The sequence below is a fragment of the Gorilla gorilla genome, chromosome 6 (genome assembly GCF_029281585.2).
Source record: "Gorilla gorilla gorilla isolate KB3781 chromosome 6, NHGRI_mGorGor1-v2.1_pri, whole genome shotgun sequence".
NCBI lineage: Eukaryota > Metazoa > Chordata > Mammalia > Primates > Hominidae > Gorilla > Gorilla gorilla.
Genome location: NC_073230.2, coordinates 100,646,784 through 100,671,239, shown reverse-complemented (window position 1 = coordinate 100,671,239; position 24,456 = coordinate 100,646,784). Strand labels below are relative to the sequence as shown.

General features: G+C 36.0%; 1 protein-coding gene across 23 annotated transcripts in view; it reads left to right on the top strand.

Annotated features, from left to right (window-relative positions):
* The window catches only part of ADAM22 (ADAM metallopeptidase domain 22), a 267,617-nt gene that overhangs the window by 205,042 nt on the left and 38,119 nt on the right, over positions 1 to 24,456 (top strand). For all 23 annotated transcript variants that reach the window (XM_055346842.2, XM_019031229.4, XM_055346836.2 and 20 more), the window contains 9 exons: positions 2,786 to 2,885; positions 4,884 to 4,955; positions 5,174 to 5,266; positions 8,736 to 8,816; positions 10,733 to 10,783; positions 11,009 to 11,072; positions 12,957 to 13,062; positions 15,616 to 15,735; positions 22,727 to 22,895. In XM_055346842.2, coding sequence (XP_055202817.1) covers positions 2,786 to 2,885; positions 4,884 to 4,955; positions 5,174 to 5,266; positions 8,736 to 8,816; positions 10,733 to 10,783; positions 11,009 to 11,072; positions 12,957 to 13,062; positions 15,616 to 15,735; positions 22,727 to 22,895 — 856 coding nt within the window. The remainder of the gene's footprint in view (positions 1 to 2,785; positions 2,886 to 4,883; positions 4,956 to 5,173; positions 5,267 to 8,735; positions 8,817 to 10,732; positions 10,784 to 11,008; positions 11,073 to 12,956; positions 13,063 to 15,615; positions 15,736 to 22,726; positions 22,896 to 24,456) is intronic.

Here is a 24,456-nt window from a genome sequence, read left to right as displayed (position 1 = left end):
GAGGGGACAAACATCCAAACTTTACCATCGTATCTGCTGCTTAATTCAGTCCCTGCTTCTCAACTGAGCACTTAGGTTCCTCCTGTGGTTGCACCATTGGTTCATCTGAGCATGGTCAGACTATGTGACCTAAGGGTCCACGGCAACTGAAAAACAATTCATAACATTATTACATAAAAGTTGAACCAGATTGGTCTGATGCAGCTACAATGTGTGTAAGAAACTTTCAAATGAAGAATAAAGTTTGTCTTGTCAGGATTTGTTACTTGAAAAAAACCTGGTTCCTTTGCCTGGCAAGAACAAACAACTCTTCACAGGAATGCAAGTTTTGGCTGGCCCAGTGGCTCATGCCTATAATCCCAGAAATTTGGGAGGATCGCTTGAGCCCAGGAGTTCGAGACCAGCCTGGGCAATGTGGGGAAACTTTGTACAAACTTAAAAATTAGCTGGGCATGGTGGCACATGCCTGTAGTCCCGGCTCCTCGGGAGGCTGAGGTGGGAGAATCACTTGACCGCAGGAGGTCCAGGCTGCAGTGAGCGGAGATCACACCACTGCACTCCAGCCTGGGCAACAGAGTGAGACCCCTGCCTGAAAAAAGAAAATGCAGGTTTTGATCAGTGAGAGTTTTATTACTAGTCACAAGTAAAGAGAGCTCTGAGAGTATTCTCTAGATGAGTGTCTTCCTGAGGGAAAGCAACAGGAGGGTTTTATGGGGAGGTGGAGGGGGGAGAGGGTGTGTCATTGCATGCAGAGGAGGGATCCCAGTGGTGCAGATGCAGTGAATCATTATGCCAGCACATAGGTTTCAAGTTATAGTAATGAAGCTATGGTTCCTCCCGTGGTGGAGACTTTAGCATGGTAATGAGGAAAGTTTACTTGGGTTCATGTATAAATTGTCAGTGTTTGTCAGGAGCTGGTTCCAGCTGACTGGGTGACCACATTCCACACAAAGTGTGGGAAAGAGCAGGCTGCAAGGCAGGAGGCTGTAAAACAGGCTGATTGCTCAAGTTGATTAAATTCCTGTAGTATCTGGAAACCCTCCTTGTCTGCTTAGAGGAAGTGGAGGTGAAGGAAGTAAAGGAGTTCAGACAACTTAAACCCAAGACAGCTTTATTTGGAGAGTTTGGCATGAAGCACTTTAAAAATGAGTTTAGGGTAAATAATCATTATAAATTCCATTAATTGATAACAAAGTATTAACTACTGTGTTTAGAAGAAGTAGGGATATAAATGGACAGTTTTTGCAGGCTACTGGGAAACTTTATAAAAACTACTCATTCTTACCTGTTTTTTTTTTCCTTTTTTATCAAAGCTCAATGTAAAACAATGTTTAAAAAATATAGAAAATAAAATCTTGGTGGCTTTTCTCCAGTAATAACCATGGTTGATATTAAAATACTGCTGTATTTTAATTCAGTATGTAACACTGTATAGTCAGCATTTTTCTGAGTCTGTTCTTCAACACTGTGATCATTAATAACTACATGGTATTCTGTTTTATTAATATATATCACAGTTTAGTTATATATATATCACAGTTTAGTTAACAGTTCTTACTGTTGAACATTTAGGTTATGCTTTTGTTATATCCTGTTATAAATTGTGCCACCACAAATATCTTTGTTCGTACATCTTTGTGCACATAGCCAATCATTTCCTCAAGAAAAATTTCTAAAAGTAGAATTACTAGATCCAAAGGTGTGCTCTTTTTGAAGATTCTTAATGCATGTTGCCAAATTATTCTCTAATCAAGATCTTTTTTCTATTGACCTTATTAGTTTTTTTAAGAATACATTTTTTAAAAAATAACCTCAAACCTGAAGAAGAGTTGCAAGATTAATAACAAAGAAACTTTTTGTCCGGTGGATCATAAATTGCTTAGTATGCCATTACTCCTAAATACCTTACTTTGCATTTTCTACAAAGAAGTACATCCTCCTACATAACCACTATACAACCAGTAAAATTATCTAATTCTTAGCCGTCATTCAGGATTGTCCCAGGTTTCAATACTGTCATTTGTAGCAAAAGGAATCACATTTGGTTTTTGTGTCTCTTTAGCTTCTTTCAGTCTGGAACAGTTCCTCTTTCTTTGACTTTTAAGACCTGACACATTTATATTATAGGTCAGTTATTTTGTGGAATGCTCTGCAGTTTGGATTCTAGCTCAGTTTTAATATTTAGGGAAGACTCATTATAAAATAAATTTTTCCCAACTCTCCTTGATTGAACTTGAAGGCACATGCAAATAATGAAAAACCCACAGTAACTATTAGTCACCAAATGAGGAATTTAAAAATAATATTGATTGGCCAGGTGTGGTGGCTCACGCCTGTAATCCCAGCACTTTGGGAGGCCGAGGCGGGCGGATCACAAAGTCAGGAGATCGAGACCATCCTGGCTAACATGATGAAACCCTGTCTCTACTAAAAATACAAAAAATTAGCTGGGCATGGTGGCGGGTGCCTGTAGTCCCAGCTACTCGGGAGGCTGAGGCAGGAGAATGGCGTGAACCCGGGAGGTGGAGCTTGCAGTGAGCCAAGATTGTGCCACTGCACTCCAGCCTGGGCGACAGAGCTAGACTCCGTCTCAAAAAAAAAAAAAAAAAAAGAAATAATATTGACTGAACAAAACTCTTATAGATTGAATATAAATGTCATAGATAAGTAGACTTTATTCCCTCATTTTAAAGAGTAATATACAATTTTAAGTGTTCAGTTTTCAGACATTCACAAATGAGAAAGATGAGTTGAACCCAGCTATTGATTTTCTTCTCTTTTATAGCTATTATCTTCCTAAAAAGTTCACCCAGTGTAATATTGAAGAGTATCATGATTTCCTGAATAGTGGAGGTGGTGCCTGCCTTTTCAACAAACCTTCTAAGGTAATAAGTGTGGTTAATAAGGTTTATAATATTAATTATCAACCTTTCTAAAATATTATAAATACGCATTTTCAGCTATTGAATCTTAGAGAGCTTTTCAACTTGCCCTGTATGTACATATTCTAGATATGCTATATATCTGCATATTCAAAGTCAGCTTTAATGTTGGGCATTTTGGGCTATTCTGATGGGAATAGAAAGCAGGTAGAAATAACAGTGTTTGCTGTCTGAAAATTTTCCTCTTTCTTTTTATATAGCCGAGTGATGATTCAGAGTTAGTTTACAAAAATGGTTTTATTACTTTTCTTTTTTATTTTCTTGATGTTTATTTTTTTTGGTTACCTAATCACAACTCATACAGGTAGAAGGTGGGGGCATATCTACCCTCATCACTCCCTACCACTGCCTTTCTGAATGAGCAGTATGTTAAAATTACAAGTATTTCTCAGTATGAAAAACAAGTCTTCTTAAAGCAGAAATGGAGAAAGTCTTGGACTTTGTCACAGGCTTTTACAACTTGCAGCGCATCCTCTGGTTACTGACTAGAAAGAAGGTCTTCCTCCTGCATTTTGAAGACTTTGCATGTTAAAAAAGAATGCTTTGTCCTTGCGAATTATGTGAACTGTGAAATGCTTCTGTGCACCACAGGGATATGCACCATTGCCTTTGTAATCATTTAATTTACCTGGTTTAATGTTCTGTTCACTACAGTGTAATTTAGAAAATGTATCATACTGAATTGCAAAGCAAATTGACAATTTTAAGACTCTTCAAAAGATTGGAAAGAACATTTGAACTGTATCACTGCTGCCATAAATACTAAGCAGTTCAAGTCTTTTTACCAAAATAATTGATTATTATAAACCCAGAGTAAGAGAATAAGTGTGGTTATCATTTGGATAAGTTTCCATTTTTGCTGTTTTTTATTTGTTATGATCAGTTTCGACCAAAAGTGAAATATAGACAAAAGTTGACTCATTTGTAGAAGAGAGAATATTTAAAATCAAGTGGGTTTTGTTGTTGTTGTATATATTCTTTATTTTGTTGTTTTTTTCTTCTAATTAGTTATGAAAGTGTATGTGTGCACGTGTGTATCCATCTGTTTACTGGTGTGTGTACATTTTCATTCTATAATACGTAAACTTTGATTAGCTTTTGAATGAATATTAGGTATCTGGCATATAACAATTATTTACTAATTTTGCCTGTCACCATAGGATACATTATATTCAAAAGAGAACAAAGTTGATGAAGAGCTAAACAATAAAACAGACCTAAAACATACTCTTGGACAGGCCAAAATTTGCTTCAATCTCTGGAGAAAATTTAATTTTAGTTCGCTGCAAAACTATCTTAATAGGAGGAGCTGTATTTTATATTAAGTCGATCAATGGGTATACTAATTTTTTGATGCTTTTCTCATTGTCTATGAAATAGTTTCCTGTATCAGAAGGAGATATAGTAAAAAAGGGTTTTTTCACAGATGACTAAACTTAATCCTCAACAATTTTCTGATGTGGATGGACAACTATTATTATTATTATTCCTGTTTTAGATATTAAGTTCTCTGAGATATTAAATAGTTTACCCAACGTAAGTACTTGAGCCAAGATTTTAATCTAGACATCTGACTCCAAATTCCCCTGCTTCCAGTTTGAAATGAATTTTCAGGAGAGACTCTGACTTGATTTTAGTGAATGGTTAGATCATCTTTAATTTTGATGACATTTACCAGACCCTATGTGGTATGTATGTTATATATATAAATATATAGGTAAACTATTTACTATCTATATTAAATATGAAAAGGAAACAGAAGTAGACACTTCTGTTTTAAAGTTCCAAGTTCTGAGCTCATGCTTTCTAGTTTAGGAAAATAAAACTATATTTTAGAATGACTGGCAGGGCAGGTATATTTGGGTATGGCACTTATGGTCTCTCAAAGTCTTTGATGTTGATTTTTCTATATTTTAGTTCACTTTTTGGTTTTCCTCACAGCTTCTTGATCCTCCTGAGTGTGGCAATGGCTTCATTGAAACTGGAGAGGAGTGTGATTGTGGAACCCCGGCCGTAAGTCTCTGGTTGTTTTGATGATATTTTCTAGGTAATTCAGGGTCATTCCAGGTCCACACACTGAGATGTATGGAGCAAATGTCATGCCTGGAATTTTATAGGATTTGTGGAAGAAAAATTATTGTGAGTTTGTACATTTATTTTAGAAAATATCCTGTTACTTTCAGGAAAGTGACACCATTTTCTGATGTTTTGAAAATGTTTATATTCCTTAGGAATGTGTCCTTGAAGGAGCAGAGTGTTGTAAGAAATGCACCTTGACTCAAGACTCTCAATGCAGTGACGGTCTTTGCTGTAAAAAGTGCAAGGTAAATAAACATTAATGACCGTTTGACAGAAAAAAAGGACATACTTGATTAAATCATTAAGGCTGGGTAAATATAATCTAATAGCAAAAATAGTATCTAACATATATTAAATGAGTAAGTGCCAGGTGCTTTATAGGATCTTCACAAAATCTTGTGTGGTGTAGTTGCTTATTATTATTCCCATCTAACAGATGAGAATACTAAGGCTTGTAGTGGTAAAGTAGTTTGCCCAAGGTCTTACACCAAGTAAGTTGGGGAACTAGGGCCTGAACCCTGTTAATCTTCAGAGGCTGTCCTTTCCATACTTTCTGTGGAGCATGCACATTAAATGAAACCAGGTGTTACTAATGTTTAAATGATGTTTACCTTTCTTGGTAAAGCCAAGGAGACTTTCAGTAGATCTTTTCTTGTTGCTCAGCTTGGTGTATCTCTTGCATTAGCTGCTGAGGAAGCAAGGGAGTACTTTGAGACATGATAATACCATGCGTATGTTATTGGTCCTGCAAGTTTAGAATGCATCTTTACACACTTTATGTTTTCATCCTCCCAGCAGCATCCTCATACCTATCTCCAAATATTTAAGCCTTTACATCAAGACTAACATTTGAGGCTTACTTCCCCTAAAGAAATCTAATTCTTGTTTTCTCATACAAAATCTGGTGTAATAGTCTACGTTATTTCTATCTGTCTCTCACTTTACTCTGTACATTTCATGGAGCAGAGCCAGGCACTTAGACAGTAATTGGTATACATTCTCAGTAAGTATTTGTTGAGTTAATGAATAAATATGCACTCTCTTAGTGATAATTTGCTGATTGAGTAACTTTAATGAGTTAAAGGAGGATGGGATATGAAACTATCATAGTAAGTATCTACTGTGTGCCAGAGATTATGCTAAGGACTTTTGTATCATCTTATATCTGAATTTCTCAACTCTGGCACTATTGACATTTTTGGCTGGATAATCCTTTGTTGTAAGGGTATGTCTTGTGCATTGTAGAATATTTAGCAGTATCTCTGCATTCCACCCATTAGGTGCCAGCAGCACCCCTCCTAGATGGGACAGCCAAAAATGTCCCCAGACACTGCCAAATGTTCCCTTGCGGGTAAAATCACCCCTGGTGGAGACCACTCTCTGAGATAATGCTCACAAGCACACTTTTGGGATGGGCATTATTATCTTGATTTTTACAGTTAAGCAAACTCAATCTCAAGGAAGTTAAATAACCTCTATACAGGCTCACTTAGCCAGTAAGGAATAGATGTACAGTTATGCCCCAGATCTGCTGGCAGCAGTTTCTGTTGTTTCCACTCTACCACTGTGTCTCCTGGCAGCTTTTTAAGACAAGCAGGCACTGGCAGAGATCTCTGAAAGCACTCTGTTAAAAAGAAGATTAAACCAAATGTGAAAGACATTCTTTGATTTTGGCTACCACCCCTGTTTATTCTGTCAGCTTTTTCCACTGCCGTAATAAGACATCCTGAATCATTTATCTTAATCCTCAATGTTTTAAGTCTGCCCATCTATAAAATGCATTTAATTACACTGTTTTCCCTTTGATTTATACAACTAGGCTCCCTGTGATATAATTATTTCAAGGAACAAGTAGAAAATAATACTATTAAAATACATAAAATAAAATGGCATGACTGCCATCCCTCAAAGTAAGTTATAGCTGTACCAGTCAAGAGTCAAGTGAGATCTTTTTTGCCACTTTCTTTACCATCCTCCCGAACTCTCACCTGCCACCCTAGACTCCTGGGGCAGCCAGAGGCAGGACAGTGAATGGAGGAGGGAGAATAGAAGAAAAAGATAAGAAACCGTGTGTATCTCTGTTTTTTTCTACATGTATTTATAATAGTGTATCTATAAGCCAGCATTGGCATGCTTTTTCTATAAAGAGCCAGATAGTAAATAGTTTAGGCTTTGTGATCATAAAGTTTCTGTTGCAGCTCAGCTCTGCCTTTGAAAGCAGCCATTGAAAATACAGAAACAAATGGGCATAGCTGTGTTCCAATAAAACTTTATTTATAAAGGTAGGCAATCAGTGAAGTTTGACCCATGGGCCACAGTTTGCAGACCACTGCTGTTAAAGAGTGCTTGTTTACTTGTTTATTACTTTTTTTCTCCCATTATAATACAAGTTCCAGTAGGGCAAGGATTTTGGTTGATTTATATACTGCTGTATCCTAGCACTTAGTGCAAATCCTCCCTCCCTATTCTTTCTTTTAGAAGTTTCCTGGAACTTCTTGAACATTATGCATTCCTCTAAACTACCCCAAATTTGCTCATATTTCTACCCTAGATATTCTAAAATGTTGGCTTGTCTTAGTCCCAAGGAAGAAGAGAAACGTGAAATTAAATTTTCTTATTTCCTTATTTTTAACCCACATTAAGATGCAAGTTCCTGATGAGCAGGGTTCTTGTGTTTTGTTCTCCATTGAGTTCCCAGTAGTTAGAACAGTGCTTGGCACATTATTAAATATTTGATGAATGGATGAATGAATACATATTTTGTTTGGGTCTTCTAAAAAAAAATACTTGTTGAAATCCAGATTGGAGTTTATAGTGGGCAGTGCATGTTCTAGGAACAGCAGGAGACTCAAATGCCTGTAGGGTTCTGAGCAGCTAGAGAAGATAAAGCTTATCTAGAAAGTGAGGGAAGCAGAATAACATGTGCCTTTGTGTGAGCAGACACAAAGCATGTAAGGATACAGCCCTGAATGCTAGCATTTTGGAGAGAGAAAAAGAGAAGGATTGAGAAGGGAAGGGGAAGTACTTTAACTATATATCTCAGGTCTGTTTCATTTTAATGAGTACTCCTGCAATTCACATTTTTAACCTAATGAAATTAAACATTTATTTGTATAACTCTCACACTTGCAAGAAGTATTTGAGATGATGGAAAACAGAAAAACAAAAACGCCTATACGAAGACTTAAATAATAGAAACACTAGAAAATAATAAAAGACCAAGATCTAAATCCATGTAAAAATGAGGCAGGGGAAAAGAAGGGTAGAAGAAACATGGGAGGAAATAGCTTTGTCAGAAAATCTAATTTTTGTGGTTCAACCCAAAATGTAATTTTTTAATTCCTGGTAGATAAGGCAGAAAAGGATAATGTGATAAAAGTGTCGGTGAGAATGAAGAGTAAAGGGTAAATTCAAAAGCTGTTAGTACAGAAAAATTACTAGAACCTGGACTAACTGGCCTGTCTTGTGGAATTTAGCAGTATAATATAAGGCTTATGTGTAATGACTATGGAAATTACATCATACACAAGAAACTGTTTCTTAAAACTATTAAAATAAAATTTTTTTCAGTAACTGTGGTTTTGACAGATTACCATCTTACAGTAGTATAAGGGATTTCTAGCCAAACAATTTTCATTTTGTTTTTTTTTAGATGATATTGTAAGATTTTTTTTTCTCCCTACATTTTCACACGTTGATTTTTTTTCATTTTAGTTTCAGCCTATGGGCACTGTGTGCCGAGAAGCAGTAAATGATTGTGATATTCGTGAAACGTGCTCAGGAAATTCAAGCCAGGTAATTTACAAAATAACTGCTCTAAAACTTATGGGAAAAAGTGGGGGTATCTTTAGTGCACTGACCCTCAAAGAGAAACATAAATGAACAAGATGCTCATGTCTCTTTCACATCATTTCTCCATTTTTTTTAGGAATTTAAGTTTCAGTGATTGAAGCTTGAGCAGATGTCAAACATAATTTTGTCTTAACGTTGAACTAACCTCAGACTGCGTGCATGCCTTAACTATTTTGTTTTTGTATTAAGTAGGTAGTACAAGGCATTTTCTTTTCATCTACTTAGTAAAGGAAGAAACAAACTCTCTTCAGCTGATTGAACAGGAAGTCAGTGGAGGCAGGGACTCACAAACACACTGGATTCTTAGAAAGGACCCTTTTCTTTCTCTTGACTCTTATCTATGACAGCTTGCATCGCCTCAGCCATTAATAGCTGCTCTTGAATTTTATAGCACTTAGTTATAGATAGACAAGCTAGAGAAATTGAATAAACTTTGGTGGGAGTTCACAGATTTCAGAATGGTCACTGTACATACAGATGGTCCTCACTTTGAAGGGTAGTGCCAAACCATAAAAATGACCATGCAAGCTGAGACCATGCAAAGTCATTTTAATAATCAAAGGAAAATATTGCACTTGTTTTGCAGTCTTCAAAAAATGCTGTCAGATTATTAAAAACTCTCTTACTATTGGTTTTAAATGGATAGGGAGGTGAAAGAATAGTATTTATTTAGCATACTGTATATTAAAAGAGAAACATTGAGAATTAAAGGATTTTATTTCTTTGTAAAAACCTTAGGAGTAGTTTGAATAGAGCTTGCCTTCTTATAAGCTTTATGATATAGAGTGAGCATGTTTTCTATGCCTTGTTGAACTGTCACACCCTTTTCTAAGTTTGGATCAGCTTTCAACATTTTATTCTTTGTGCTTTCAATGTCATGAGATATCCCTGAGAGATGTGAAGATGTGAATGTGAAGTTTCTTGCTGGCATTACCCCCTCTGGGACATCGTCACCTATATGTCACAATCACCTTATTCACCGATGTCATTAAGTCCTCCTTCAGCAAGTTCCTCTGGTTGCATGTCTAGAGGCTCTTGAACAGCAGTATTGACATTCCCACAGTCAGCAATTTTTTTCTGTAACTCCATTTACAAGTTCAATTTGCATTTCACTTCTGGTGTCATCACTTTTCTTTGCTGCACTTTCATCTCTGTTGGCCAGTTTCCTCTCTTGGTATTCCGTTTTTGCAAAATGGCACATGATATCATCAGAAGACAAAGAGGCAACATAATTGCATGCTTTGCTCTCTGTTTATACTCATTCAATAATGCCTTATAATTTTTCATAATTGCTGCAAGGAAAAAAGTAGGATTATAAAGTGTGTCCTTTTCTGACATTCTTAAAGTGGACTTTGGCTTGAAAGTCATTATTTTTAGTATAAGGTCTATGTTTCTTCTCATGGCAAAAGAAAGGAAACTAGTTATTGCTCCATTTATGCAGACTTACTCTTTATTTTTTTATTGTCCCCTTCTCTTTCTTGCTCTGAAAAATAGTATATCTGTATGAATCAAGATGCTTTTAAATGTATCATTAATTGAGCCTATTGTAGTCAGTTCTTTTTATTTGCTGCTATGTAATCAACTGTTTTTGCCTCTGGTAGATTCATATTTTCAGGGGCAAGTGTACCCATTGTTTTTCCTCTTGCTTTCCCTTTTATTTTTTTAATTTATTTTTTACCAAATACCCAGACTTCAAGGACATCCACTTGCTCTTGACCTCCTTTGCATTTTGTTTTATAGATGGTATAAGGGACTAGCCATATTAACAAATATGTTTTTAAAAGTGAAAACATTAAAGGGTTTAGCTCAGCCTTATATTTTGCACTGCATTTCATTCATAGTTGTTCTCTTTTTCCTAGTGTGCCCCTAACATTCATAAAATGGATGGATATTCATGTGATGGTGTTCAGGTAGGTCACTTCATTTTTACCTATGTTTTTCACATGTACTAGCGTGAAAGGAATACTGAAATCTTATCAAAATAGGAAGATCAATTTAAATGTTTGTAATCAATTCTGAAGATAAAAGGCCTCTCTACTATTCGTCTATTATTTTTCCCAATCATAGTTTCTTTTTCAGTTATCTGACATAAGCAGATATTGCATCGCTAATGGGTATTTGCTTTTCCGTTTTAGGGAATTTGCTTTGGAGGAAGATGCAAAACCAGAGATAGACAATGCAAATACATTTGGGGGCAAAGTAAGTAAATAGTGTGGCTTGATCATTGTTAAAGCATGATATCAGGCGGACTTCTCAAGGACATGTGTGCTGGAAGTAAATTTTTGACTACTTTATGACTGGGGAATTCTCAAAGCTACCACAGGTCTTAGCAGGGGCATGTTTCTGGAAATTAGAGTAAGGCACCCCTTTGAGAAGACAGCCCCACACATCTTGGCTAGTTGGCAGTGCCTGTGGACGAGACAGAAAGTGCCTTTGCTGCCAGGCAGATGGAGCCCATGCCAGGGTGCACAGCTTGGAGAATAGAGCAAACCTGGATTTCAGCTCCATGTGTACTCTTCTCAGCTGAGTGCCCTGAAGCTAAACCTTCACAACCATATGGGATGGATGTGGACCCTGGACAGGGCGTCCTTAACTTAGAACAGCAGCATTTTATCTAGAGTCATTTTTTTCCTCCTTGGATATTTTTCTTAAACTCTAGTTGGCTTTCCTAGTTATGCACTTCTGCTGAAGTGGCTTTGCTGTATCGGAAAGAAATGTTAATGTTTAGCCTTTAAAGTCTGTCAGATTTTCAAAGGAAAATATATAATATTTAGATTTAAATTATACTCTATTTAAATGTTTATTTAAATGTTGAGTAATATATTGTTTCCTAGAAGTACTACTAGCCCAAACTTTTGGAAGCAGTTTTTGTTTTAAACTGTTTCAGGAGACAATTTGTAGTAGGAAAAAGGCTATAAAAATAATGATAATTCTTAATAGTTATAAGTAGGTGCCACAGTCCTTTTAGGAGGGGAAGTGTATGCTCTCTTTAAGCAATTGGAAACACTGGGATGGGAAAACATTTAGTCAGGCAGGTTTGTACTCCGAAAAAAGATATCATTTTTGTTTTATCCACTTGAGCAAAAATAGTAGCTGACAACAAGAAGTAGGAAACATAACTACCGACATAACTATTGTTTTTTTTAATATACCAACAATTATCCTTTGATTAGTTTGCATTTTGTCCTAATTCTTAGATAACTCTATCAACTTTCCCTGGTTTTAGAAAAGATAAAAGCCTGAAAAAGATACTGATGTACCTTAAAATGTTATTTGACTTCCAGAGATTTAGCATGAATTCAAGCTTGTCTTAAAGCAAAGTGAAATTGCTTTTGATAGCTGCTAAGAAGTGGTGAGCAAGGTAGAAATTGTACCACTGTCTCTTGAATCTAACTACAGGATATAACTATTATAATAAACTTGTCTTTATGATTAACAAAATATGCTGAATGAGAAATTCATGTATTATATTTAGCACTGAGATTAAAGAATGGAGTATATATTCAAGGAAATATTTGTTATTGCCTTCCCTAATTATTGGCCAAATTCTTTTTTGTTGTTGTTGTTGTTGTTGAGATGGAGTCTTGCTTTGTTGCCAGGCTGGAGTGCAGTGATGTGATCTCAGCTCACTGCACCCTCTGCCTCCCGGGTTCAAGCGATTTCCCTGCCTCAGCCTCCCAAGTAGCTGGGACTACAGGTGCACACCACCACACCCGGCTAATTTTTTTGTATTTTAGTAGAGACGGGGTTTCACCATGTTGGCCAGGGTGGTCTCGATCTCCTGACCTCATGATCTGCCCGAATTATTGGCCAAATTCTAAGGAGTGTTTGTTTTTGTAGCCTACAGCCTGAGTCCCAACAGAGAACTAAATACATTTGTTTTCAAATGAGCTTTAATGAAAACCTATCTGAGTCATGGATATATATGATCCATGGTAAAACTGTGAACCATTGGTAACAGTTTTGGAATTGATAACACTATAGTGATAAAGAGTCCTTATATTACAATTTTTCTTTTCTGCAAAGCTTTTGAGCAGCCAAATCGTACTTCCCTCACTGATAGAAAATTTTTTTCTGCCTTAGAGGTGACAGCATCAGACAAATATTGCTATGAGAAACTGAATATTGAAGGGACGGAGAAGGGTAACTGTGGGAAAGACAAAGACACATGGATACAGTGCAACAAACGGTGAGGTGGAGACGTCAGCCCAGAATTCATCCCTTGGTCAATTACAAGTGTACTTTTTTGAGTGACTAGGAAGTTTCTGCTTTCTGCATCATACAAAGTGTGCTCTTGCCTCCTTAACCTCATCTCTTCCCAGTGTTCCAGCATCACCTATGCAGAGGGCTTCCAAATCTTGACATGTGTGCTCGCCTCTCTCCTAAGGCCCAGGTCATACTTGCCCCCACCTCAGGATTTTCTTACCTAGAAGACACCTTTTAGCATCTCAAAGGCAAAAGAACTTAAAGCCACAAGAATATGCACCGAGTGCTATTGAATTGAATTAACTGGCTCTAGCTTTCCCAAACCACCCCCTTTTTGCCAAAGGTCTCAATATTTCACTGTCCTTCTGTCTAGAAGCCTTAAAGTGATCCTTCCCTCTACACGTTGTCCAAATGCCAAATTACATCCATTCTTCCCTTTGCTTTGCCACCATTTGTCTTTAATTCATGTATTCACTTACGTTCCTATTACCATTACCTGAACTAAGACCTATATTAATCCTTCAACTATTACAAAATTCTTTTAACAGTTTTCTGTGCCAGCATTCCCTAGTGTACTACTATCAGAATAATCTTTTGGATCTTTTTTACTGTCAATTCTTTGTTGAAAGTTCACTGGTTCCACATGACTAATTAATAGTGAGAACAGTACCCAGCACTGATTGAGTGAACACTGTGTGCTAAGCACTGTATCACACTTTACATAAGCTATGCCATTTAATCTTCATGGCAGTCCTCCCATTATATGGAGGAGGAAACTGAGACACAGTTAATTTGTCTGAAGTCGTGTATATGGGATGTAATAATAAGCAGAATTAGAATTTGGAGAGTATGATTTCAGAACTCTCTCTTCACCACTTTGCTGAATGTCATAGTCTTGTTAACAAATTAAATGGAACCTTAGCTTGGCACTGCACCTATTCAACAATTGTCCCCAACCTACACTTTTTGTCATTTCATTTATATTCTTCCAAATCTAGCAAACCTTACCATTCCTAATATGTCCCTACCTCCATGCCTACATTTATGCTCTATAATCCTCCAGAAGCACCCTTTAACTCATACCATCATCAGCCAAAAATATACCTATTCTTCAAAGCCCAGCTTGGAAAACACTTTCTATATATAAATTTCTTTATGATTTACTCTAGAAATAAATTATCTCTCTTCTTTGAACTTCCACAGCCCTTTCTACTTATTTGTCCGTAATTTTGTTTTATAAGTTGTTTATGTGTGTGATTTATCTTCTTATTTAGAGTATAATTTTCTTGTGAATAAAGATCATATCTAATTGTCTTTATATATTCTGATTACATAGGTTCATATACATAAATGACATTCAAAAAAGTTTTGAATGAATATCTCTTCTCTGTTGAGAAAGCATTTTTGTTTATGATAGATACAGTAAAATGATAACATAATTTTAAAAAGTATTTTTAAAGAATAAAGTAATACATTCTTTTCTATGTTGGTGAAAAATACAGGTTCTAATTTTTCTTTTTTCTCCATGTGGTAAAGTCTGATACTTTTGTATATAATCTTGCTAACTTACTAATTACTCTTCACAAGATATTTTAAAAATATGTTTATTGTTATCTCTACTAATAATTAAAATGTGTTGGATATAAATAATATGTAAGATAGTATTAACAACAGTAAAGATATTTTATAAGTTAAGTTAGAATCATATGTAATAGTTGGGGAAGTAGTGAAATATATTGAAGAAAGGATAATGAGCCTTTGTAGTTGGCAGTCTGTAAAATAAATGCAACCTATAATTTCTTCTTTAATTCTAGGGCAACAGGTTGAAAAAAACATCTGTATTCCAAAAGAATGCTCATCCAAATATCATTCAATTACCAATTAAAAAAAAAAAATTGGCTGGGCACAGCATCTCACGCTTGTAATCCCAGTGCTTTGGGAGGGTGAGGAGGGAGGTTGCTTGGGGTCAGGAATTCAAGGCCAGCCTGGGCAACATAGTGAGACCCTGTCTCTGTGAAAAATTTAAAAGTTAGTTGGGTCTGGTAGCATACACCTGTAGTTCCAGCTACCTGGGAGGCTGAGGCAGGAGGACCACTTGAATCAGGAGTTTGAGGCTGCAGTGAGCCATGATCACACCACTACACTCCAACTTGGACAACAGAGTAAGACCCTGACTCTAAGAAAAAAAAAAAAAGAAGAAGAAGAAGAAATAGATTAGTATATCCAGTATTGTGTTATGGGAAAAGAGATTTCAATATAAAAGAAGCCAATTTGATGGATTCTTTAAATACCTGAACTAATGGACAGTAAAGAAAAAGCTAGAAAACAATTGAGATTTTGGTACATCAGTAAGAGTTTCAGTGAAGACACTTTTTAGAGCAGGTGGCACACTAATTTGGACTTATTTTATTTCACTTGGCATATGAGTAGATAATATACTTGATGAAAACCAAATGCTAAAATGAGAGATTATTCTAACTGTACATGGTTTGCTATATATTTGGGAAAAGAAGTAATTGGTAATCTTTTGATACAGGGATGTGCTTTGTGGTTACCTTTTGTGTACCAATATTGGCAATATCCCAAGACTTGGAGAACTCGATGGTGAAATCACATCTACTTTAGTTGTGCAGCAAGGAAGAACATTAAACTGCAGGTAATTATCTAACCATTCTGTAAGAATCTGAGTCATCTTATTTCTCAGGAATGCAGTTTAGGATTCCTTCCGTTTTCAATTAACGTACATGTTAGTAGGTCGAAATATAATCTAGTCTATAGAGACGATTGAGTAAATCCTAACAGAGAAGAGATAAAAAGAAGATAAAAAATAGTTGAATGAAGAATATTGTGTGATTACTAGAGTTAGGTTTAGATTGGTCAGTAAAGTCTTACAGAGTTTGGTTTCCAAACTTACAGAGTTTGGAAAATGAATGAGGACTTCTAGGTAAATCAGTGTATTAAATATATGCATCTACTTTTGCTCCCTTATGGAATCTCACTAAAATGATACCAAATGGATCTTTTTTTAGAGTTCATATATCCGCAGGGAGGCATAGAAAGAGAGAAGAGATAATAGCAACAATATTTTGTTATGTATAAAGCAAATGGATGTGTGGCACATTACTTATCAAAGCTGAGAAAGCTGAATTCCTAAGTCAGTAATGAGGAAAACTGAGAATCAATCCAAGATATACTCTTACTTCCCCACAGGCTCAGAAATTGGCAGCATCATCTACTTTAGGAAGAGGGAGGGAAGGAGTGGAGGGAAGGGGCTGAAATACAGAAAATAGATGAAAGGCTGTTAAAAAAGCAGTTAGATACTCAGATTACTTCCCCAACTCAGCTAAACGGGATTTCCCAACCTCCCATGGAAGATTGGAGCTTTATACTCTATAGAGAATAAAAGAGGAGGTTTCTAAGCTGGAGGACAGCAAGCAATATTTGTATAAGGGTTGTATGGAAGTAGTCCAACCTCAATGGTACCGATTTCCAGTCATCTATTTGGTCTCCTAATTCAAATATGAGCAGATTATCAGAGATGTGAAAAAAAGTCTGTAACGTGAAAAAAAAAAGACAAAAACAATGAGACAATGAAGGGGAAAAAAACAAAACCACTTATCAATATTTATGAGAGATAAGAGACTTCTATCATGAAACAAGAAAATAGGGTGCTGTTTTTTTAAACAGGGAACATTCAGAAAGAAAAAATTTAGTAGTTGAAATTATCTTCCAGAAAGTAGGGTAAAAAGGCAAAGAAATGGAACATAGAGAAAATCTTACACATTAGGATAGCAATAATAACAGAGGAAACAGCAGGGAGGAAATTTTCAATGAGTAACTCAAGAGAATTGTCTAGAAATAAAGGACTTGAGTTTCCATATTAACAGGCTCACCAAGTGCTGAATACAATGAGTGGAATTAGAGGTACATCTAAACATATCATTATGAAATTTTAGAACCTTAGAACAAAGCAAAGAATTCTGGAAGTTTCCAGAGAGGAGAAAAAAATCAAAGACTTAAGAATTAAAATGGTTTAGAATTTGGCAACAGGAGCCCTGGGAGTCAGAAGACAATAGAGAAAATTATTTCCAAACTAGGATTTTGTACTCTGGCAAAATATCAAACAAGTATGAGGGTAGAAAACAAAGACATGTTTAGTTATGCTACAAATTTCTCAGGAAAGTACTAGAAATTGCACTCCACCAAAACAAAGTAAACCAAGAAAGAGAAAGACAGGGAATATAGGAAACAACATACCACAAAGAGAGACCGGGCAATCCCCAAGTTGATAGTGAGGCGAAAGTCAAGATTTACAGTGCTATGAAACCGGCACATGTGGACAGTCAGCACAGACAACAGCAGGCCAGAAACTCCAGGAGACCTTCATAAATAACAAAAGAATGAATTAAGAGTAGAAAATGGTTTTCTTCTAGGATGAGTATCTGGAAGAATATCTAGAGAGGCAGAGAACTGCTTTATTGTGTTTAAAAACAATTTATCTGTTGATTCTTTAAACTATATGCATATGTAATTTTGATAAAAATAAATGAAGTGAATGGGGATTGAATGTAAATGGCCTAAATACCCCATTTAAAAGGCACCAGAGTGACAAGTTGGAGAAAAATAAGACCCCAAGGTGTGCTGTCTTCAAGAGAGCCATCTCATATGCAGTGACATCTATAGACTCAAAATGAAAGGATGTGGGAAAATCTAGCAAGCAAATGGAAATCAGAAAAAAAGCAGGGTTGCAATCCTAATTTCAGACAAAACAGACTTTAAGCCAACAAAGATACAGAAAGACAAAGAAGAGCATTATGTAATGGTAGAGGGTTCAATTCAACAAGAAGAGCTAACTACCCTAAATATATATGCACCCAACACAGGAGCACCCAGCTTCATCAAGCAAGTTCTTAGAGACCTACAAAGAGACTTAAACTCCCTCACGATAACAGTAGGAGACTTCAACACTTCACTGATAGTATTAGATAGATCATCAAGGCAGAAAATTAACAAAGATATTCAGGACCTGAAGTCAATATTGGATCAAATGGATCTGATAGACCTCTACAGAACTCTCCACCTAGAAACAACACAGTATATATTCTTCTAATCATCACATGGCCCATACTCTAAAATTGACCACACAATTGGACATAAAACAATCCTCAGCAAATGCTAGCTAGAGCACTGAAATCATACCAAACCCACTCTTGGACCACAGCACAATACAAATAGAAATCGAGACTTAACATTTTTTTTCAAAACCATGCAATTATGTGGAAATTAAGCAACCTGGTCCTGAAATGACTTTTAGGTAAATAATGAAATTAAGGCAGAAATCAAGAAGTTCTTTGAAACTAATGAGAAAAAAGATACAAAATACAAGAATCTCTGGGACACAGCTAAGGCAGTGTGAAGAGGGCAATTTATAGCCCTAAATGCCCTCATCAAAAAGTTAGAAAGCTCTCAAATTAACAATCTAACATCACAACTAAAAGAACTAGAGAAGCAAGAACAAACCAACCCCAAAGCTAGCAGAAGACAAGAAATAACCAAAATCAGAGCTGACCTGAAAGAGACTGAGACATGAAAAGCCAGGTAAAATATCAACAAATCTAGGAGTTTATTTTTTGGAAAAATTAATAAGATAGGTCACTAGATAGACTAATAAAGAAGAAAAGAGAGAAGATCCAAATTAATACATCAGAAACGACAAAGGGGATGTTACGACTCACCCCACAGAAATACAAACAATCATCAGAGACTACTATGAACACCTCTGGCACACAAACTAGAAAATCTAGAAGAGATGGATAAATGCCTGGACATGTGTATACGTTCCCAAGACTGAATCAGGAAGAAATTGATTTCCTGAACAGACCAATAACAAGCTCCAAAATTGAACCAGTAATAAATAGCCTACCAACCAAAAAAAAGGCCAGGACCAGACAGACTCACAGCCGAATTCTACCAGATGTACGAAGAAGAGCTGGCACCATTCCTACTGAAACTATTCAAAAAAATTGAGGAGGAGTGACTCCTCCCTATTTCATTCTATGAGGCCAGTATCATCCTCATACAAAAACATGGCAGAGACTCTACAAAAAAAGAAAATTTCAGCCCAATATCCTTGATGAACATTGATTCAAAAATCCTCAACAAAATACTTGCAAACCAAATTGAGTAGCACATCAAAAATCATATCCACCATAATCAGGTAGGCTTTGTTCCCGGGTTCCAAGTTTGGTTCAACATACGCAAATTAGTAAATGTGATTTATCACATAAACAGAACTAAAGACAAAAACCACATGATTATCTCAATAGATGCAAAAAAGGGTTTTGATAAAATCCAACATCCTTTCATGTTAAAAACTCTCAGTAAACTAGGTATTAAAGGAACATACCTCAAAATAAGAGCCATCTATGACAAACCCACAGCCAACGTCATACTGAATAGGCAAAAGCTGGAAGCATTCTCCTTGAAAACTTACACAGGACAGAGATGTCCTCTCTCACCACTCCTATTCAACATAGTATTGGAAGTCCTGGCCAGAGCAATTAGGCAAGAGTAAAAAATAAGGGAAATCCAAATAAGAAGAGAGGAAGTCAAACTATTGCTCTTTGCTGATGACGTGATTCTATATCTAGAAAACTCCATAGTCTTGACCTAAAAGCTCTTTCAGCTGATAAACAACTTCAGCAAAGTTTTAGGATACAAAATCAGCATACAAAAATCACTAGCATTCTCATGCACCAACAATAGCCAAGCTGAGGGTCAAATCAGGAATGCAATTCCATTCACAATTGCCATAAAAATAATAAAGTACCCAGGAATACAGCTAGTCAGGGAGGTAAAAAATCTCTGCAATGGGAATTACAAAACACTGCTCAAAGAAGTCAGAGATGCCACAAACAAAAGGAAAAACATTCCATGGTTGTGAATCAGAAGAATAAATATTATTCAAATGGCCATACTGCCAAAGCAATTTACAGATTAAATGCTATTGCTATCAAACTATCGATGACATTCTTCACAGAACTAGAAAAAGCTCTTAAAATTCACAGGGAACTAAAAAGCTGGAGGTATCACGTTGCTCAACTTCAAACTATAGTACAGGGCTACAGTAACCAAAACAGCATGGTACTGGTACAAAAACAGATACATAGACCAATGGAGCAGAATAGAGAGCCCAGAAATAAAGTCGCACACCTGCAACCATCTGATCTTCGATGAAGCTGACAAAAACAAGTAATGGAGTACTGGGTATGTACCCAAAAGATTATAAATCATGCTGCTATAAAGACACATGCCCATGTATGTTTATTGTGGCACTATTCACAATAGCAAAGACTTGGAACCAACCCAAATGTCCATCAATGATAGACTGGATTAAGAAAATGTGGCACATATACACCATGGAATACTATGCAGCCATAAAAAATGATGAGCTCATGTCCTTTGTAGGGACATGGATGAAGCTGGAAACCATCATTCTCAGCAAACTACCACAAGGACAAAAACCAAACACCGTGTGTTCTCACTCATAGGTGGGAATTGAACAATGAGAACACTTGGACACAGGAAGGGGAACATCACACACCGGGGCCTGTCATGGGGCAGGGGGAAGGGGGAGGGATAGCATTAGGAGATATACCTAATGTAAATGACGAGTTACTGGGTGCAGCACACCAGCATGGTGCATATATATATATGTAACAAACCTGCACATTGTGCACATGTACCCTAGAACTTAAAGTATAATAATATAATAAAAAACCAACCCCCCCCCAAAAAAATCACTTCATTTCTAATTCTCAAATAAATTCAACATATTTGGAAAAAAAACAAGTAATGGGGAAAGGACTCCCTATTCAATAAATGGTGCTGGGATAACTGGCTAGCCATATGCAGAAGATTGAAACTGGACCCCTTTCTTACACCATATACAAAAATAAACTCAAGATAGATTGAAGACTTAAATATAAAGCTCAAAAGTATAAAAACCCTGGAAGACAACTTAGGCAATACTGTTTTGGACATAAGAATAGTCAAAGATTTCATTATGAAGACACCAGAAGCAATCATAACAAGCAAAAATTGACAAATGGAATCTAATTAAACTAAAGTGCTTCTGCACAGCAAAAGTAACTATCAACAGAGTAAACAGACAACCTACAGAATGGGAAAATTCTTTTGTAAACTACAGTTGACAAAGGTCTAATATCCAGCATCTATGAGGAACTTAAATTTACGAGAAAAAACAACCCCATTAAGAAGTGGGCAAAGGACATGAACAGACACTTTTCAAAAGAAGACATCCATTTGGTCAAAGAGCATGTGAAAAAAGATCGATATCACTGATCATTAGAGAAATTCAAATAAAAACCACCATAAGATACCATCTCACACCAGTCAGAATGATTATTATTAAAACGTCAAAAAATAACATGCTGGCAAGGTCGCAGACAAAGGGGAACATTTACACACCTTTGGTGGGAGTGTAAATTAGTTTAACCATTGTGGAAGGCAGTGTGGCGATTCTTCAAAGACCTAAAAACAAATACTATTCGACCCAGCAATCCTATTACTGGGTATAAACCCAAAGGAATATAAATCATTCTACCATAAAGACACAGGCACACGTATGTTCATTGCAGCGCTGTTCACAGTCTCAAAGACAAGGAATCAACCTAAATGCCCATCAGTGGCAGACTGGATAAAGAAAATGTGTAACACACACACACACACACACACACACACACACACCATGGAATACTATGCAGCCATAAAAAAGAACAAGATCATGTCCTTCACAGGGACATGGATGGAGCTGGAGGCCATCATCCTTAGTAAACTAACACAGGAACAGAAAACCAAATACCACATGTTCTCACATATAAGTGGGAGCTAAATGATGAGAACACATGGACACAAAGAAGGGAGCAACAGACACTGGGACCTATTTAAGGGATGTGATGAGGAGGAGGGAGTGGATGAGAAAAAATAACTATTGAGTACTAGGCTTAGTAGCTGGATGATGAAATATTCTGCACAACAAACCCTCATGACATGAGTTTACCTATATTACAATCCTGCACATGTAACCCTGAACATAAAATAAAAGTTTAAAAAATGGTGACTTTTATAGTAGCATTGACATGGCCCCATATGAATAAATTGTGAATATATATTTTCAATGCTTACCGAGGTTTTAAAAAACATTTCTAAATAATATATGCAGGTTTGCTATATTGAATAGTGATATACAATAGTTTAGTCATTCTCAAATGTAATTGGTACATATGCAATCTTTTTGGGTCAGCCAACTTATCAAATTACATACTAGTAATAATGCCTTACTTACCTTTTGCTTGGTAGCCCAGGTGAAATGATAAACCTGTTTTAATTCAGGCCCCATTTATAGTAATTACATTCAAATCCTAAACTTTATCAATTTCTCCAAAAGGAATTAGATCAAAAGATTCAATAGCTTTCTCTGAGATTGAACTGGCTTATGCTACTGGTCTTTAGTAAGTAATAAATAGAATAGAGGAAGCAATATTGCCTGCTTTTAAGTTTTTGAGCATATTTTCAAAATGAAGGTGAATTAATAGACTCATTTTTTGCTCTCAATTTGTTTTTAGTGGTGGGCATGTTAAGCTTGAAGAAGACGTAGATCTTGGCTATGTGGAAGATGGGACACCTTGTGGTCCCCAAATGATGTGCTTAGAACACAGGTGTCTTCCTGTGGCTTCTTTCAACTTTAGTACTTGCTTGAGCAGTAAAGAAGGCACTATTTGCTCAGGAAATGGAGTAAGTATCCAGTACCTTGTCAGAATCTATTTCTTTTATATCACAGAAATAGATAGGACCCTAAACTATTTATTTTTCTTAATTATGGAAAAAAATGATTTTTCATATTTCTATTTGGTATATAAATACTAATTCAATTATAGTTATTTGAATATTTCTGTTGTATAATCTGAGAAAGCCTGGGAATAAGGAAATGAATCATCTTTCTAACCAAATTCTCCCATCCTTCTTTTCTGTGTTACTATGATCTCATATAATATAATGCCAACTTTTTACAAGTGAACTAGGAGATAAATTTTAACAAACTATAATGGGATTTTAAGAAAGAGAATAAGAATTGGATGTGATGGCCACAGTATTTAAAAACAATGTGGTCTGGGCACTGACAAATCTGAACAGACTTGTCAGATTGCACACGCTGCTGTAGCCACACCAGCGTGTACAAGCTGAGGATAAGTCCTAGAAATAAAAAGAGAATAACTTAGGGAAATGTTTCTTACAGATGAGTAGAAAAAAAATGACATTTGAAAGACTTTTAATTCTATTCTTTCAGTTATATATTCTTTCAGTTATATATCAGATAATGTGTATCCTGTACAGGTAAGTTTACAGGTTAAATATTCATCCTCTACTAGGGATAAAGTTTTGTCAGTTTCAATTAGGAATTCCTATACCACCAAAAAAGAGTTTGTTCTATTTCTTTCAGCATGTGCTATGGCATTCTTTTTATTTTTGTTCCAGATTCTTTGCTTGAACTGTTGTATTATCCAGTTAAGATAAAGGATCCCTGTTTTGGAATTGTAAGCCTTCATTCCTGGTCTTTCCATGCTTGTCCTCAGGGATATTCCAAGAATTTATTTAGGGAAGTAACTAATTGTTACTTCTTGCCAAAGCATAGGAATTCTCATGGCATATAAGAGTAGAGCAGACATGTACTAAGTAGCTCTGCTCCTATGAAGGAGTCTTCCAAGTCTTCTTTTCTTAATCTAAGAGGATGTTAGGGGATAAGAGGAAAAGAATAATGGAATTTTTCTTGATCATCCATGCTAATGAATAAGCATGTCTTATCCATCTTAAGATTCTGAAACAAAACACAAGAGACCAAACATAGTTGTGCTTGGTAAACATTTGTTTAATTAATTAGTAAAAGAATAATCAATGCAAATAAGATGGCAAATCAACATCCAGATAATTTACAATAATTATGCATAATATAATTATGTATTCACAGTAATTATGCATAATTATATTTGGGGTAATTTTAACTTACAGCAACTCTATTTGTGTCAAAAAATTAATATGAGAAAAATTAATACAAGTAAATATTATTTTTGTACTATATATCATGTAGTTAAGAGTGTGGGCTTGCAATCATATAGCCTGGGTTTGAATCCCAACTCTGCTTTTTATTAGCTGGGTAACATTGGGCAAATTTCTTCGCCTTTGTGACTCAATTTCTTCCTCTGTAAAATGGAGATAATAATAGTGCCCACTTTAAAGAATTGTGCTAGGAAGGAGTTAACTTGTAAAACACTTAAAACAAGACGGATATGGCAAGTGT